Raw genomic sequence first — 10,985 nt, 5'->3', positions numbered from 1 at the left:
GGGGGGGGGGAGGGGGGCGGGACGGGAGGGGGACTGGGGGGAGGGATGCAGGCATAAAGCGGGACAGGGCGGCGGGGGGCCGGGGGAAGCGGCTTTTTCTCCCGTTGTCACCTTGCCTGCGGGGCTGGGATGCTGCAGAGATCCCCCTCCTAACCGCCCCCCCCAAAAAAAATAAAATATATATAGGGTAAGTGAGCAGGCGGCGGTGCCAAGCGGGCTGTCGGTGTCGAAGCCGCGGCGAGCAGGTGGCTGTGGCCGGGGGGATGCGAAGGCCCAGAGCTCTCAGAAAGGGGGGGGGGACACCCAGAACCTGGATGGAGCACGCCCAAATGCACACACACGTGTGTCTGTGTAAAATAAATACATTAAAAAATACAGTTTTCAAGGTAACGGTGATTCTAGAGTCAGGGGGTTACGATTGTTGAAGACCTTGCATTCGCAGCGCCCTGGTTCCTTTTAAAAAGGTGCCTCGGACATATCCTTTAAAAAGTAGCTAATGCAGACACATGGAAGGACAGAAATGTGCAATTTCTCCGTGACTTGAGGTCCATTCTCCTTCTTGCGGTGAGAGCGTTAGCTACAGCCTTAGCCCATATTAAAGCCTCCCTTGCTAGTCCCATTCCTGACTTTTCTTTTGAGTGATATATTTTTGATACTTCTACTTTTTGGATTTAAATTCTCGAGACACAGTCTCCGCTTGGAAATCGGTTTGTTTTTCTTTCTAGTTTCAACCTTCAGCTCAGCTGTTTGCGAGCCCAGAGAGAATGGAAAACAAAATTCTTTCTTCATTCAAAAGAAAAACAACCCTTCGTGACCTGTTTTGGAAATGCCAGCGCATCCACATGGCTCTGGAGAGAGTGCTAAAGCCTGGGGTGGGAATAACCTCACTGAGTTTTGGAGCATTCCTGGGAAAACTGGGGTTTAATCAGGCCAAGCATGACCCTTTCTCGCAGACACGCAGGGTTTCTGGAGCAGCGTGCTGTTTTTCCATCATGGCACGCTGCTCCCAGCCAGGGAGGCCGCGCTCATTCCACGGGGAACTTGCCGAGCCGCGTACCGTGGTGAATTGAAAGGCCGCAGCAGAGGCATAATTTAGGGCGAAGAGAGAACATGGACATTATTTGGATGAATATACTCTCGGGCAGAGGGCCACGACAAGCCCTCATGGCACACATACGTCTTTCTCTACCCTTTAAACGCAGCCCTGCCGTGCTTCAGGCGTTGAATGCCGGACGCGACGCTGGCTGCCGCCTCGTGCTCCTGGCAGCCGCGGCCGCATGGCAGCAGCCTCCCGCCTGACCCCGATGGATGAAACCCTGCAGCGGGAGGAAGGCTGCGATGGCCCAAGACACCGGCGGTCGTGCCCCCCCCCACGCCGCTTCGCCCAGCAAGAAGCCGCCGTCCCCGCCGTAGCTGGTCGGGAGGCTCTGTGCCCCCAGTACGGAGCTGCCACAAGCCCAGCTGGCTGCTCAGGGGGAAGGAGGTGTCTCAACACTTTCGTTCTGCGTGTGCAGATTGCCTCGCTGGTGTGCAGGACTGTAGCTCTGCAAAAGCAACGCTGCGGGAGCTCCCAACGCAGGCGGAGCAGCTGGTGCTCTGTGATGGGGGCTTAGCACGGCTCCGGGGGCATCAGCCTCCAGCGCTCACGCAGCTCCTGCTGCCCCACCGTCGGTCCTTGCTCTGCGGTGGGCTGCGAGATGCCCTTGCCCTATACCAAGGGCATGGGGACCTCCCTAGGCTGCCCTCCGGCCCCAGGCATCGGGCAGAAAGAGGAAGGAGCTTGCAGAAAGGAGTTGTTTTTCAAAGGCTGAAGTCTTCTCTGGCAGAAGCCACGAGGCAGCGTGTGGGCAGCAGAAGCCCAGGGGAGAGCTCAAAGAGGGGGAAAAAGGTGTAACTTGGGGGCCTTAAAAGTAATGAGGATCCTGTCAAAGAGCCCTCTGTTTTATGGTGCTCCTACTCAATAAATATTTTTATCTTGTTTCCTAAGGAAAAATATTCATGCCATTTTGGGGGCAAGGGGCACATACCCATCACTCACCTTTGAATTCAACTGAATTTAGACACAGAGAGGCAGAGAGCTCAAGGGTATCAACTCTGGGGAACAAAGCAGCGAGATAGAGAGACCATGCCTACACCACCCTCCCTGGGGGGAGGCTGAAGCTTGAGCCCAAACCCCCTTGGACTTCAGAGGACCGACACCAGCACTGCTCCGAGACACGGCTTCCTCGGCCCCGTCACGCAGGCACTGCCTTGCTCTGCCTTTGCTGACTAAAGCAAACAACTGACGTTCCCACTCATCCCTCACCAACGCTGTTTCTCTGCCACCCACATTCCTGTTTTGCTTCCCCTGCAGCATTTCCCTTTCTCCTGCTCCAGGGCTCCTACAACCTCCTTCACCTTCCTCCGTCTCCCTTTCCACACACGGACCAAATTCCCCGTGTTCTCTCTGTGGTCTGTCACAGCCCCTGCACCTCTGGGGACAGGAGCTGCCTTTGGAAGGTGTTTGCACCACTTCCAGCCCCACGCTCTCGTCAGGGTGGGACAGGGCTCACAGCTGGCGGAGGGGAGGTTCTGCCAACACACCTGGAAGAATCCAATGACCGCCACCTCTGCACCGCTGACGAAGGCTTCGGCATCCACGATGTCGTTCAGTAGGATAGGCTTCTCTGCGGTGCCAGCTGCGCCTGGAGAGGAGAGGTCAGGGTTGGGCAGAGGGTGCACAAAGAGCAGCTCAGAGAGCGCGCGAGCATCCCACCCCTTACAAGCTCACCCACACACGTCTCCTGCAAGCTCGACACAACGCTTGTGCAGCACACCCTGGCTCAGGAGGACTCCCCGCGGCAGAGCCAGCCTTTCCCCGAGCCAGGAGGAAAGCTCACTTACTGTGGGACGCGGAGCCGCCGTCTCCAGCACAACCCGCTGGGGACCCCCCGGCCAGCAGGATAACGAAGAGGCACGGGAAGACGGAGGCGCCCACGGTTCTGGCTTGCCCTCTCCTCGCCATGCCACCCCGCTCCCGTCCTCTCCGCGGCAAGAGACACGTCAGCCTTGGCGAGGGCCCACGGCCACTCCTGGGGCGGTGGGAAGGGAGCAGCTGGCCCAGGGCGAAGCCTTCAGCTCCCTAGAGAACCGCCCGGGTGGGAGAGAACCCCTCTCTGCTGTGCGGGCACCAGCCCCAGAGACCCTCACCGACACTGGTGCCCAGTGCGTCCTCACCCACAGCACTGGACATCTGCATCCGCATGACCCAGCACCCCGGCTGGGTAAGAACATCCCTCCACGCAGAAGGAGCCGCTGCACTTCTCCAAGCGCTGCGTCCCCAGAGGCTGACCCCCCAGCCGGGCAGCCGCCGGGACACGCAGCTCTCAGCTTTGGCTCTGGCTACAGGGAAGAGCTGCCGTGGTAAGCGTTAAAAATGAGAGGGCCACGTTATAGCTCCCTGGGCTCATTCAGTTGCCACCCGGGATGAGAGGTGGGGGCTGTCTACCCCTGGAGTCTACCCCCATCGCGGGCCAGACTTTGGGATTCAAGGAAGGATTCATGAAACCCCTGAAGGAAGCAGCTCTAAAATAATTTGCCTATAGAGCGAGGCTGATGTTTTGATGGAAGAGGGCTATTGCCCTGCTGAAACATGCTCTCGAGCCTTCCTATAATGCATTCTCCACATACACATCACTGAAAAACATACTCTAGAAAAGAACGTGACACTCACACGGAAAAGAAGAAACTGATTTTATTCTTGAAACACTGAAGTCTTGTTACAGCATCTAGCTGCATTCCCCCTGACTAGTTTTGCCTGCACAAGGATGGATTTTAACAGGGTAGGGCACCAGATACAGACCAGGAGACCATCACGGGAGGTAAGTAACCATTTACAATGAGTCAGAGCACATGGCAAGTGTAACTCGGATAGGGATTTTCCAGGGACCAGTCCGCCCTGCCAGGTGATCTTGTTTCCTAGAAAAGGCACTTCTGGGACCGGAGTTGGTACAGGAGAGACGGAGGCTGCAGGAGGAAGTACTGGGAGAGAGGGAGGGAGATGCTTCCCAATTTAACCCACTATGTGTCATGATGGGGCGGTGGTGAGAACGGGCGGGTGATTTTCAGTGTATCAGAAGAAGCAGCAAAAGCCGCCTGCAGGCCTGTGCATCGACCGAGGCTGGCACAGAGCCCCGGCGCCCGCGGGAAGGGCTGCCAGGGCCGTAGCCGGCTGCGGTGGCAGGAGGGAGCAGCGTGGTGGGCATGGCCCACCTGGAGACTGGTGCAGGAGGCAAGGGGATGGGAAGGGGGAAGGCAAACTGGGTGAACTCATTCCGTCCATTCCTTCTTGATGGACAGGTTCCACTCCCAGGTGAGATGGTCGTGCTTGTCATCATCCGTGAAGAAGGACTTGTTGTGATAGGTGCCTCGAGCCAGCATGCCCTTAGGAGCCTCCTCGACAGGCGTCAGGAACTCGTACTCCTCTGGCCGTGGCCCGTAGCTGCCAACCATGAACGTGGCTTTGTCCACTAAGAGAAAACAATCCACAAGGGATGAGCCCCTCAGGTGGGGAACGATCAAGGAGACAAGCAGCCACGAGCATGAGCGCAGATCACAGACAGAAAGGAGATAGTGGGGAGAGAAAGGGACGGTCCCTGTCAGCAAGGGGAACAGAATCAGTGGAAAAAGTGGGTTAGTGAAGCACAAGGACAGCTGGAAGGATAAATGGATGGACAGGCAGATGGAGAGGCAACTCAGTCTGTACCCTCTCACAAGTATGTGCTGCTGGAAGGGAGTGGAAGCCAGCACATGGCTCAAGAACTCTCCTGATCCCTGCTACTTCTTTTTTCTGGCGAGAAGACACTACTTACGTGTGCTGAACAGAACGCTGGAGCCTTAGAGGTGGTTGCAGCAAAAATGCACGTGGGATGTGCGTGCGCACAAAAGGGGGCTTTCCTCTGCCTAGCCCACGCAGGGCAGCACTGCACAAACAGGGGAGGCCACGGGCAAACGCAGGGCTCTGCACGCAGTAGGGAGCTTCGGAGAGCAGCTCTGAATTTTACCAAGTGCATCTGGCAGAGCTTTCAGGGGTGGGAAGCTCCACACAGGCTGAGCCACTCTACAGGGGCTGGAGGGGAGGTGAAGAGCTCTGTACAGAGAGGAAATCTGTGGCAAGCACCGTCTAAGCAGTGTCTCTGGGGACTCTGGTGCTGCAGACGTGGTGTAGCGTACAGACACCAGAGCTGGCTTGTACCGAGTTCACACAGGAACAGGAAACTCTTGGCCTGGGCGATGCGGAGTGCAGGCTAACGCACTCTGCCGAGAAGTCTCACCTCCTACGTGGTGGCACGGCGGGGGGGACCTGTGCCAGCCCAGAGCTGCTGGAACACTTCTCTGAGCAGAGGGAACACAGAGCCAGGAGCACTGGTGTGCGGGGCACGAGGGGCTCTTACTCACCCTTCACCCCTGTCCGGTAAGTGTGCTGCACATATTTCAGTCCCGACACAATGTCCCTGTTTACCTGCAAGAAGTGACCAGACGGAAGTGTCAAGGGAAGGGATTTGGTTCTATATCTGCTGGGTTTCTTTCTCCTTAGAGATATACCCACCACTGCTCTCAAAGGCTCAGCACAGGACACATTGGGGGGGGTCCTAACGTGACTTCTCCATAGGCACCGGGAGACCTACAACATCCTCTGTGCATCTCCTGCACTTCCCCATCCTCTCCCTGACTTTGAAGCTGACGGGCTGACGAGGGCAAAGAAAAGTGAAGCAGGTAGTTCCCAGCTAATAATTCCCACATTGAAAACCAGACATGGGTGACTAGAGTCATCCCTCCAGCCCACTGGTGGCTAAAAAGCCAAGCCAAACTCAGCCAAAGCTACCCATCTGGCTTCCAAACCACCTGTTGTTCACCATCGTGAGTGGACAGAAAGCAGCTTCTTCCAAGGGGCGAGCAAGCAGAAGCAGTTCCCTGGAAATACCCAGTCCCTTGTTGGGTAGAATGTCACCTGAACCTAGGGCACCCTTACAAGGGCCCAGCTTTCGGGCAGGCATGCCACCTGGCTCTAGTTATCTGACAGACTGCCCCTGACTGGCCTCACTGACTGATAAGAAGCAACAGGAAGGAAACCAACTCACTCTGAAGTGGATCTTAACTCTGTATTCCACTCCTTCCTTCAATACAAAGATCTCTTTCTTGAGTGCTTCAAGGTCACCTGTAAGGAGAGGATCAAGCCGTTAGCTAGAGGTGTCACAGCGAGAAGAGACCACGCACGGGGGGCTGGGGTTGGTGTCGGAGGTGAGCATCCCCTGGACGGACGGCACACCTGCAAAATGAGTACGTATAAGCAATCGCACCGAGAGCACGCACACAGAAACACCTGGGCGTACGTATGCGTCCGTGTCCACATCTGTGAAGATAACGCCTAAACACACACAGGTCTGGGCACATATACACAAAGATATTTAGGCACAGACTCGCCGTTAGGCATCTCCTGCAGGAGCGTGGGCACGCTTCGACCCATGCCCAGCCCTGGTGTGGGGAGCGGAGCGCGTGGCACAGCCCCTGCCCGGGCTCTGCGTGTTTCGGTTGAACAGGAAGCCTCGCCGCTCCTCTGGGCCCAGCTTCCCCTCTCTGCAGAAAAGCCCATATAAGGTGAAGCCTGGTTCTCTCCCCACGTCCCCAGGAGCCGGAACTACAGTATTGCTTGATTCTGAATTTCAAAACAGCCCGTTACCCGAGCACATGCACATCACTTGTGCTCATGAAGTCTCACTGAAAGGAAACAAGAGAAGGCAGGAGAAACCCAGGAGCTCCTAGAGCAGTCTAGATGAAAGAGACCCTTGACATTTTCCTCTGTTACATCTCCTTTTCTTTTTCGCACGTATATACCTTAAAATAAGAAACAAGGCTAAGATGCCCTCAGAGTTCCTCTAAAACCCACTGTAGCATCCCAAGGACAAACTCCCTTCCAACTGGAAGCGTGCCAGGGCCTTCGCTTGTTCCCCTTCATGCCCAAGGACAGAGTCCGTGCCTACCTGTAAGGTCCATAGTGATCGGTCCCGGAGCAGAGTCGCATACCAGGGTGAGTCGGGTGACCACCACATTGGGAGCTGTTGGGTCTGCAGGTAGGAAAGTCGGGGGAAGCTGTCAGCTTGCAAAATTAAATGCAGGGGGAGGGGAACGACACTGAAGAAATGGACTTGCTTTCCCACACAGAAACTGCGCTTCACGGAACACCCAGCTTCTCTTGGCACAACAGGACCATGCATCTACCCTAGTCCTTCAGCACGGATCCCTCCAGCCTCCACCCCAATACCTAGAGGAGGTCTTTCCACTACAGGAGACTGCCCTCTTAAGATCACTCTCAGCAGCAAGACCCCCTTTCAGCATAGACCAGACCTCTCATGTTTCTAACCCCTCAGGAGTCCTGCAAGGCCCACACACGTCCCACCACAAGTCCCTTTTCGATGCCAGCACCCCCTCGTAACCTCACATCTAATGCTTAGAGCATCCTCCCCACCTCCTTTACGTGCACCTCTCTGCCTGCCCATCCCCAGTCCTCCAGCAGAAGCAGTGCATGTGCCTGGTGAAAAAAGCTCCCTCTCCTTTGAGGCCACCTTGCCCCATGCCCACAGCACACTGGCGTGATGCATCCCCCCAGTCCCTTCCTATCAGCATGCCCCAGCCTACCTACTACCACAGGTCCATCTCCCAGCAGGGACTTCTTGTACTTAGCGAGGCTTTCATCGTCCTTGTCCAACTCTTGCAGCTCCTGCAGTGTTTTCTGGGGAGGAGGTTTGTAGTTGAGTTTCCCATCCAGCTCATCGTCATCTTCCTCCACATGAGGTTCTTGGGTCTTCTCAGTCATGGTCACTTAGGTCTGGGTTACAGAGGAGGGGACAGTCAAGACTGCTCTGGAGGGGGGGTCGCGTCCCCGGGGGGACTCGCTCTGGCCACGGCGTGGCTCGGTCCCCGTGGGCAGGCAGGCACCCGCCCAGCGCCGAACGCAGCAGGATCGTTACAGGCAAATGGCGACGGCGATCGGCTGCGATCCCGACACTGCCGTGCTGATATTCTGGCTCGAACACAATCCCCCTCTGCCCCCGCTCCTCTCCCTGCAGGCACCACGCGCACACGCAGACCTACACCATTCTTCCCTCCCGGGGAGGAGGTGCGGGAGCGGAGGCTGAGACCGGAGTGATTTACAGCCACTCTGCAGCACGGTTGCTGGCCGGCAACCCTGCAATTACAAGCCACTGTACGAGGTTTCAGCGCTTGCCAGCTCTCTTGCACAAAGAGCCACTGCCACACACAGACATGAATAAAGCCCAGGCCAGAGGTTTCGTTCACCCTCTCGTAACAGGTTAGAAGCCACGGTCAGGCAGCATTTCATACAAAGATCGAATACCTGACAGCAACTCCCTTATACCAGCAAATTAATTGAAGCCCTCAAGGAAACGCACCTGCTACAGTCTATCTGCTGGTGTTCCCGGTGCTTGCTCCCAGGAACAGCTCACTTCGCACACCCATCAGGTCTCCCTTCCCGCTGAGGAAGGAATGGTGATGGTGACCGCATCCAGCCTGGCTGCGGAACAGCCCCCCGTACCTGCGCTGCATCAGTGGCGCTTCTCGGAAAGGAGAGGCAGGACGGCTGGAACCCGCAGCCAGCACGGCCGGTACACGCGCCGCTGAACGCAGGAGAAGCTCCTTGGGTGGCATCCCAAATGGGAGCCAGAGCGGGGAGAGACCAGCTGATGGGCAGCCAGGCAGAGGGCAGGGAATGGGGAACAGGAGACAAAGGCAGGAGAGGTGAGCAGAGCTGTGCCAGGTCCCCCTTCGTCAGCCGCCTGCCTCCCGGAGCCAGCCGCACGCTCCTAGCCGCCTTCCCGCTCTTCAGAGAACGGCTGGCAAAGGGAGCCGTGCCCTGGTGCCGCGATGGTTGTCGTAAATGGCCGAGCCATCTTGCCATTTGGCAGCAAGGAGATTTCGTCGAGCTACACACATCATTCAGTTCACTTCAGCTTATCCTTACATTAGCTCCTTCTCAGAGGCTGTCCCTGCTGAAAATTCCCCTTTTGCCTGCTTATTTGCAATTTCCCCAGAAAGCCCTTTAACCCTCTCTGCAGCTGTGGCCTTAACATTTGCCCCCGCTCCCAAAAGTTAAATTGGGAGCTACCAGGATAGTTTTCTCATTCATTAAAACAGAAAGGAAATACAAAAAAAAAGTATATGCAACAGCTCAGGGTGAATCAGCAAGTGTCATCAGGCAGCAACGCATAATACGCGGACCTCCCAGTGCAATCCCAGCACGGGTGAGACCCATGGAAAAAATTCAAGGAGGGGTCTATTGGCGTGGGACAGAGGGACAGAGAAGGACGGAGCAGCACAGGAACAAGACGACTCAGTCGGGCGCGGTAATGGACAACGGCTCTGATGCAAGACCACTTTGCAATGGCATTTTGTGGTGAGTCAGGAACTAGCGCAGAGCAGGCAGCTGGGAAATCAAAGGCAATCCCAACTCGCATGAACAGGAAAGGAAGCATGTCCCAGCAGCTGAATAACCTTGGCTGAGTTCACGCTCAGCCCTAGGAGTGCTATGGACTTACGCACCTTGGGAAAGGCCCTTGAGCTTGTCCTCGTGAGGAAGGAAGCCAGAAGCTCCCTCATGAAAGCAAGGATTGCTCAGGCCCCACTGCTCTGCAGCCCCAGCGCGGTCACCCTACAAAGCCTCGCGATCCCCTCAGTGCCATCCCATGCTCAGCACGGGAGGAGGACGTGATGAGCCATGGCAGCCACCGCCAGGTCTCGCCTTCCACTTGGGCTCCAGCTGTAGATCCGAGTCATTTCCACTTTCCCAAACTCTCTCGTGATACTAGGTTGCATCTGCCACTGCTACAACCACAGGGCAGAGCTGTCTGCCTGCCCCCATCCTCCACGGGGGTTTTGTGGTTTATCACAGGAGAGGGAGAGACCCAGGTGATGGAGACAGAGATATCTGGCCACACGTGGAGAAAAGGCAGAGTCAGGGCTGGACCAGCAGGTTGTTTCCCATCCCTCAGACCTTCCCTTTGCATCACACATGCCGCAGAGGCTTTCCCTGCCAGCCTGTGGGGGTGGCTCGCTTGAGGGAGGATGCTTTTAGGCTCTGAAAACCTCCCACGGGGGTGGACAGGCAGCCTGCAGTGCCAACAGCAAGAGCCGGAGGGGAACGGGACCAGCCGGGCTGTCTGGGCTGAACAACCCCTGGCTCACACGTGTCTCGGGACGGCACCGATCAGACCCCGTCCTGGCACTTCTCCCCAGGTTGTGGACCTGACCCACATTCCCAGGCAGCAGGTGACCAAGAGGAAAGCTCCCATCTCCGCTGTCCCTGCCTCCGCTCGCTCCAGCTCTGCGACTGGTCCCTTCTGCAAGCTCAGAGGTGCTACCGGGCTCGGGCACCAGCACTTCCCTGCAGCGAGCATCTTGGTGCCCAACCGTGGGGGTCCCTGGGCTCCTGTGTCACTGCCCAGGCCAAGGGCTGGGCTAAGATGGAGACCCCCTACGGGGCTGCGAGCCTCATGAAAAGTGAGAAAATTAACCCGTAAATGCTCTATCCAAGGAGAAATCTGGGTGATATCCCGCCACGTTTCTCCCGTCCCCTGCAGCCCCGACCCGCCGCTGTGCATCACCTGCGCCCCTGAGGCCTGGCAGCACCCACCAAGCAGCAAAGAGAGGGGCAGGGGCAGCGCTAGGGACCCCCCCGCCAGAAAAAGACCTGGCTGCAGGAGGCGAAGGAGGACTCGTGCCCTGCTGAGGGGGGCGAGCGGCTCTGCCCGTGCCGGGGGTGGGGGGCTGCCCTCCCGCCTGCAGCAGGAGGGGAAGGGGGGGGCAGCGGTCAGGCTGGAAGGGGGGCCCCCCCCCACCCCCCCCCCCCGTGCCACCACAGGGCACAAACTGGGGTGTCACAGGAGCAGCATTTTATTTGCCCTCGCTCTGTGCATCACTCCCCAAAGCACACA

At 57.2% G+C, this 10,985-nt stretch overlaps 2 protein-coding genes across 3 annotated transcripts in view; both read right to left on the bottom strand.

Annotated features, from left to right (window-relative positions):
- ERP27 (endoplasmic reticulum protein 27) overlaps positions 1 to 3,004 on the bottom strand; it is a 17,834-nt gene extending 14,830 nt beyond the window's left edge. Inside the window, exons 1-2 of the mRNA XM_010569198.1 lie at positions 2,884 to 3,004; positions 2,584 to 2,684 (exon numbers count right to left, since the gene is read on the bottom strand). Of these exons, the coding sequence (XP_010567500.1) occupies positions 2,584 to 2,684; positions 2,884 to 3,004 (222 nt within the window). The remainder of the gene's footprint in view (positions 1 to 2,583; positions 2,685 to 2,883) is intronic.
- Positions 3,005 to 3,715: 711 nt separating this feature from the next.
- ARHGDIB (Rho GDP dissociation inhibitor (GDI) beta) lies at positions 3,716 to 9,794 on the bottom strand. Of its 2 annotated transcripts, none has more exons than XM_010569197.1 (6): positions 9,595 to 9,794; positions 7,675 to 7,864; positions 7,020 to 7,103; positions 6,120 to 6,196; positions 5,437 to 5,500; positions 3,716 to 4,508 (listed from the first exon to the last, which is right to left on the bottom strand). In XM_010569197.1, exons 2-6 carry the CDS (start codon positions 7,850 to 7,852, stop codon positions 4,309 to 4,311), a joined length of 603 nt encoding a protein of 200 aa, XP_010567499.1. In that variant the 5' UTR covers positions 7,853 to 7,864; positions 9,595 to 9,794; the 3' UTR covers positions 3,716 to 4,308. The 2 variants fall into 2 exon arrangements, with proteins under 2 accessions (XP_010567499.1, XP_010567498.1); XM_010569196.1 differs by lacking the exon at positions 9,595 to 9,794 and adding an exon at positions 8,448 to 8,846.
- Positions 9,795 to 10,985: the final 1,191 nt, after the last annotated feature.

Source organism: Haliaeetus leucocephalus, unplaced genomic scaffold (genome assembly GCF_000737465.1).
Source record: "Haliaeetus leucocephalus isolate CR32 unplaced genomic scaffold, Haliaeetus_leucocephalus-4.0 Scaffold264, whole genome shotgun sequence".
In the NCBI taxonomy this organism is placed as follows: Eukaryota; Metazoa; Chordata; class Aves; order Accipitriformes; family Accipitridae; genus Haliaeetus; species Haliaeetus leucocephalus.
This window is presented reverse-complemented; position numbering and strand designations above follow the sequence as displayed.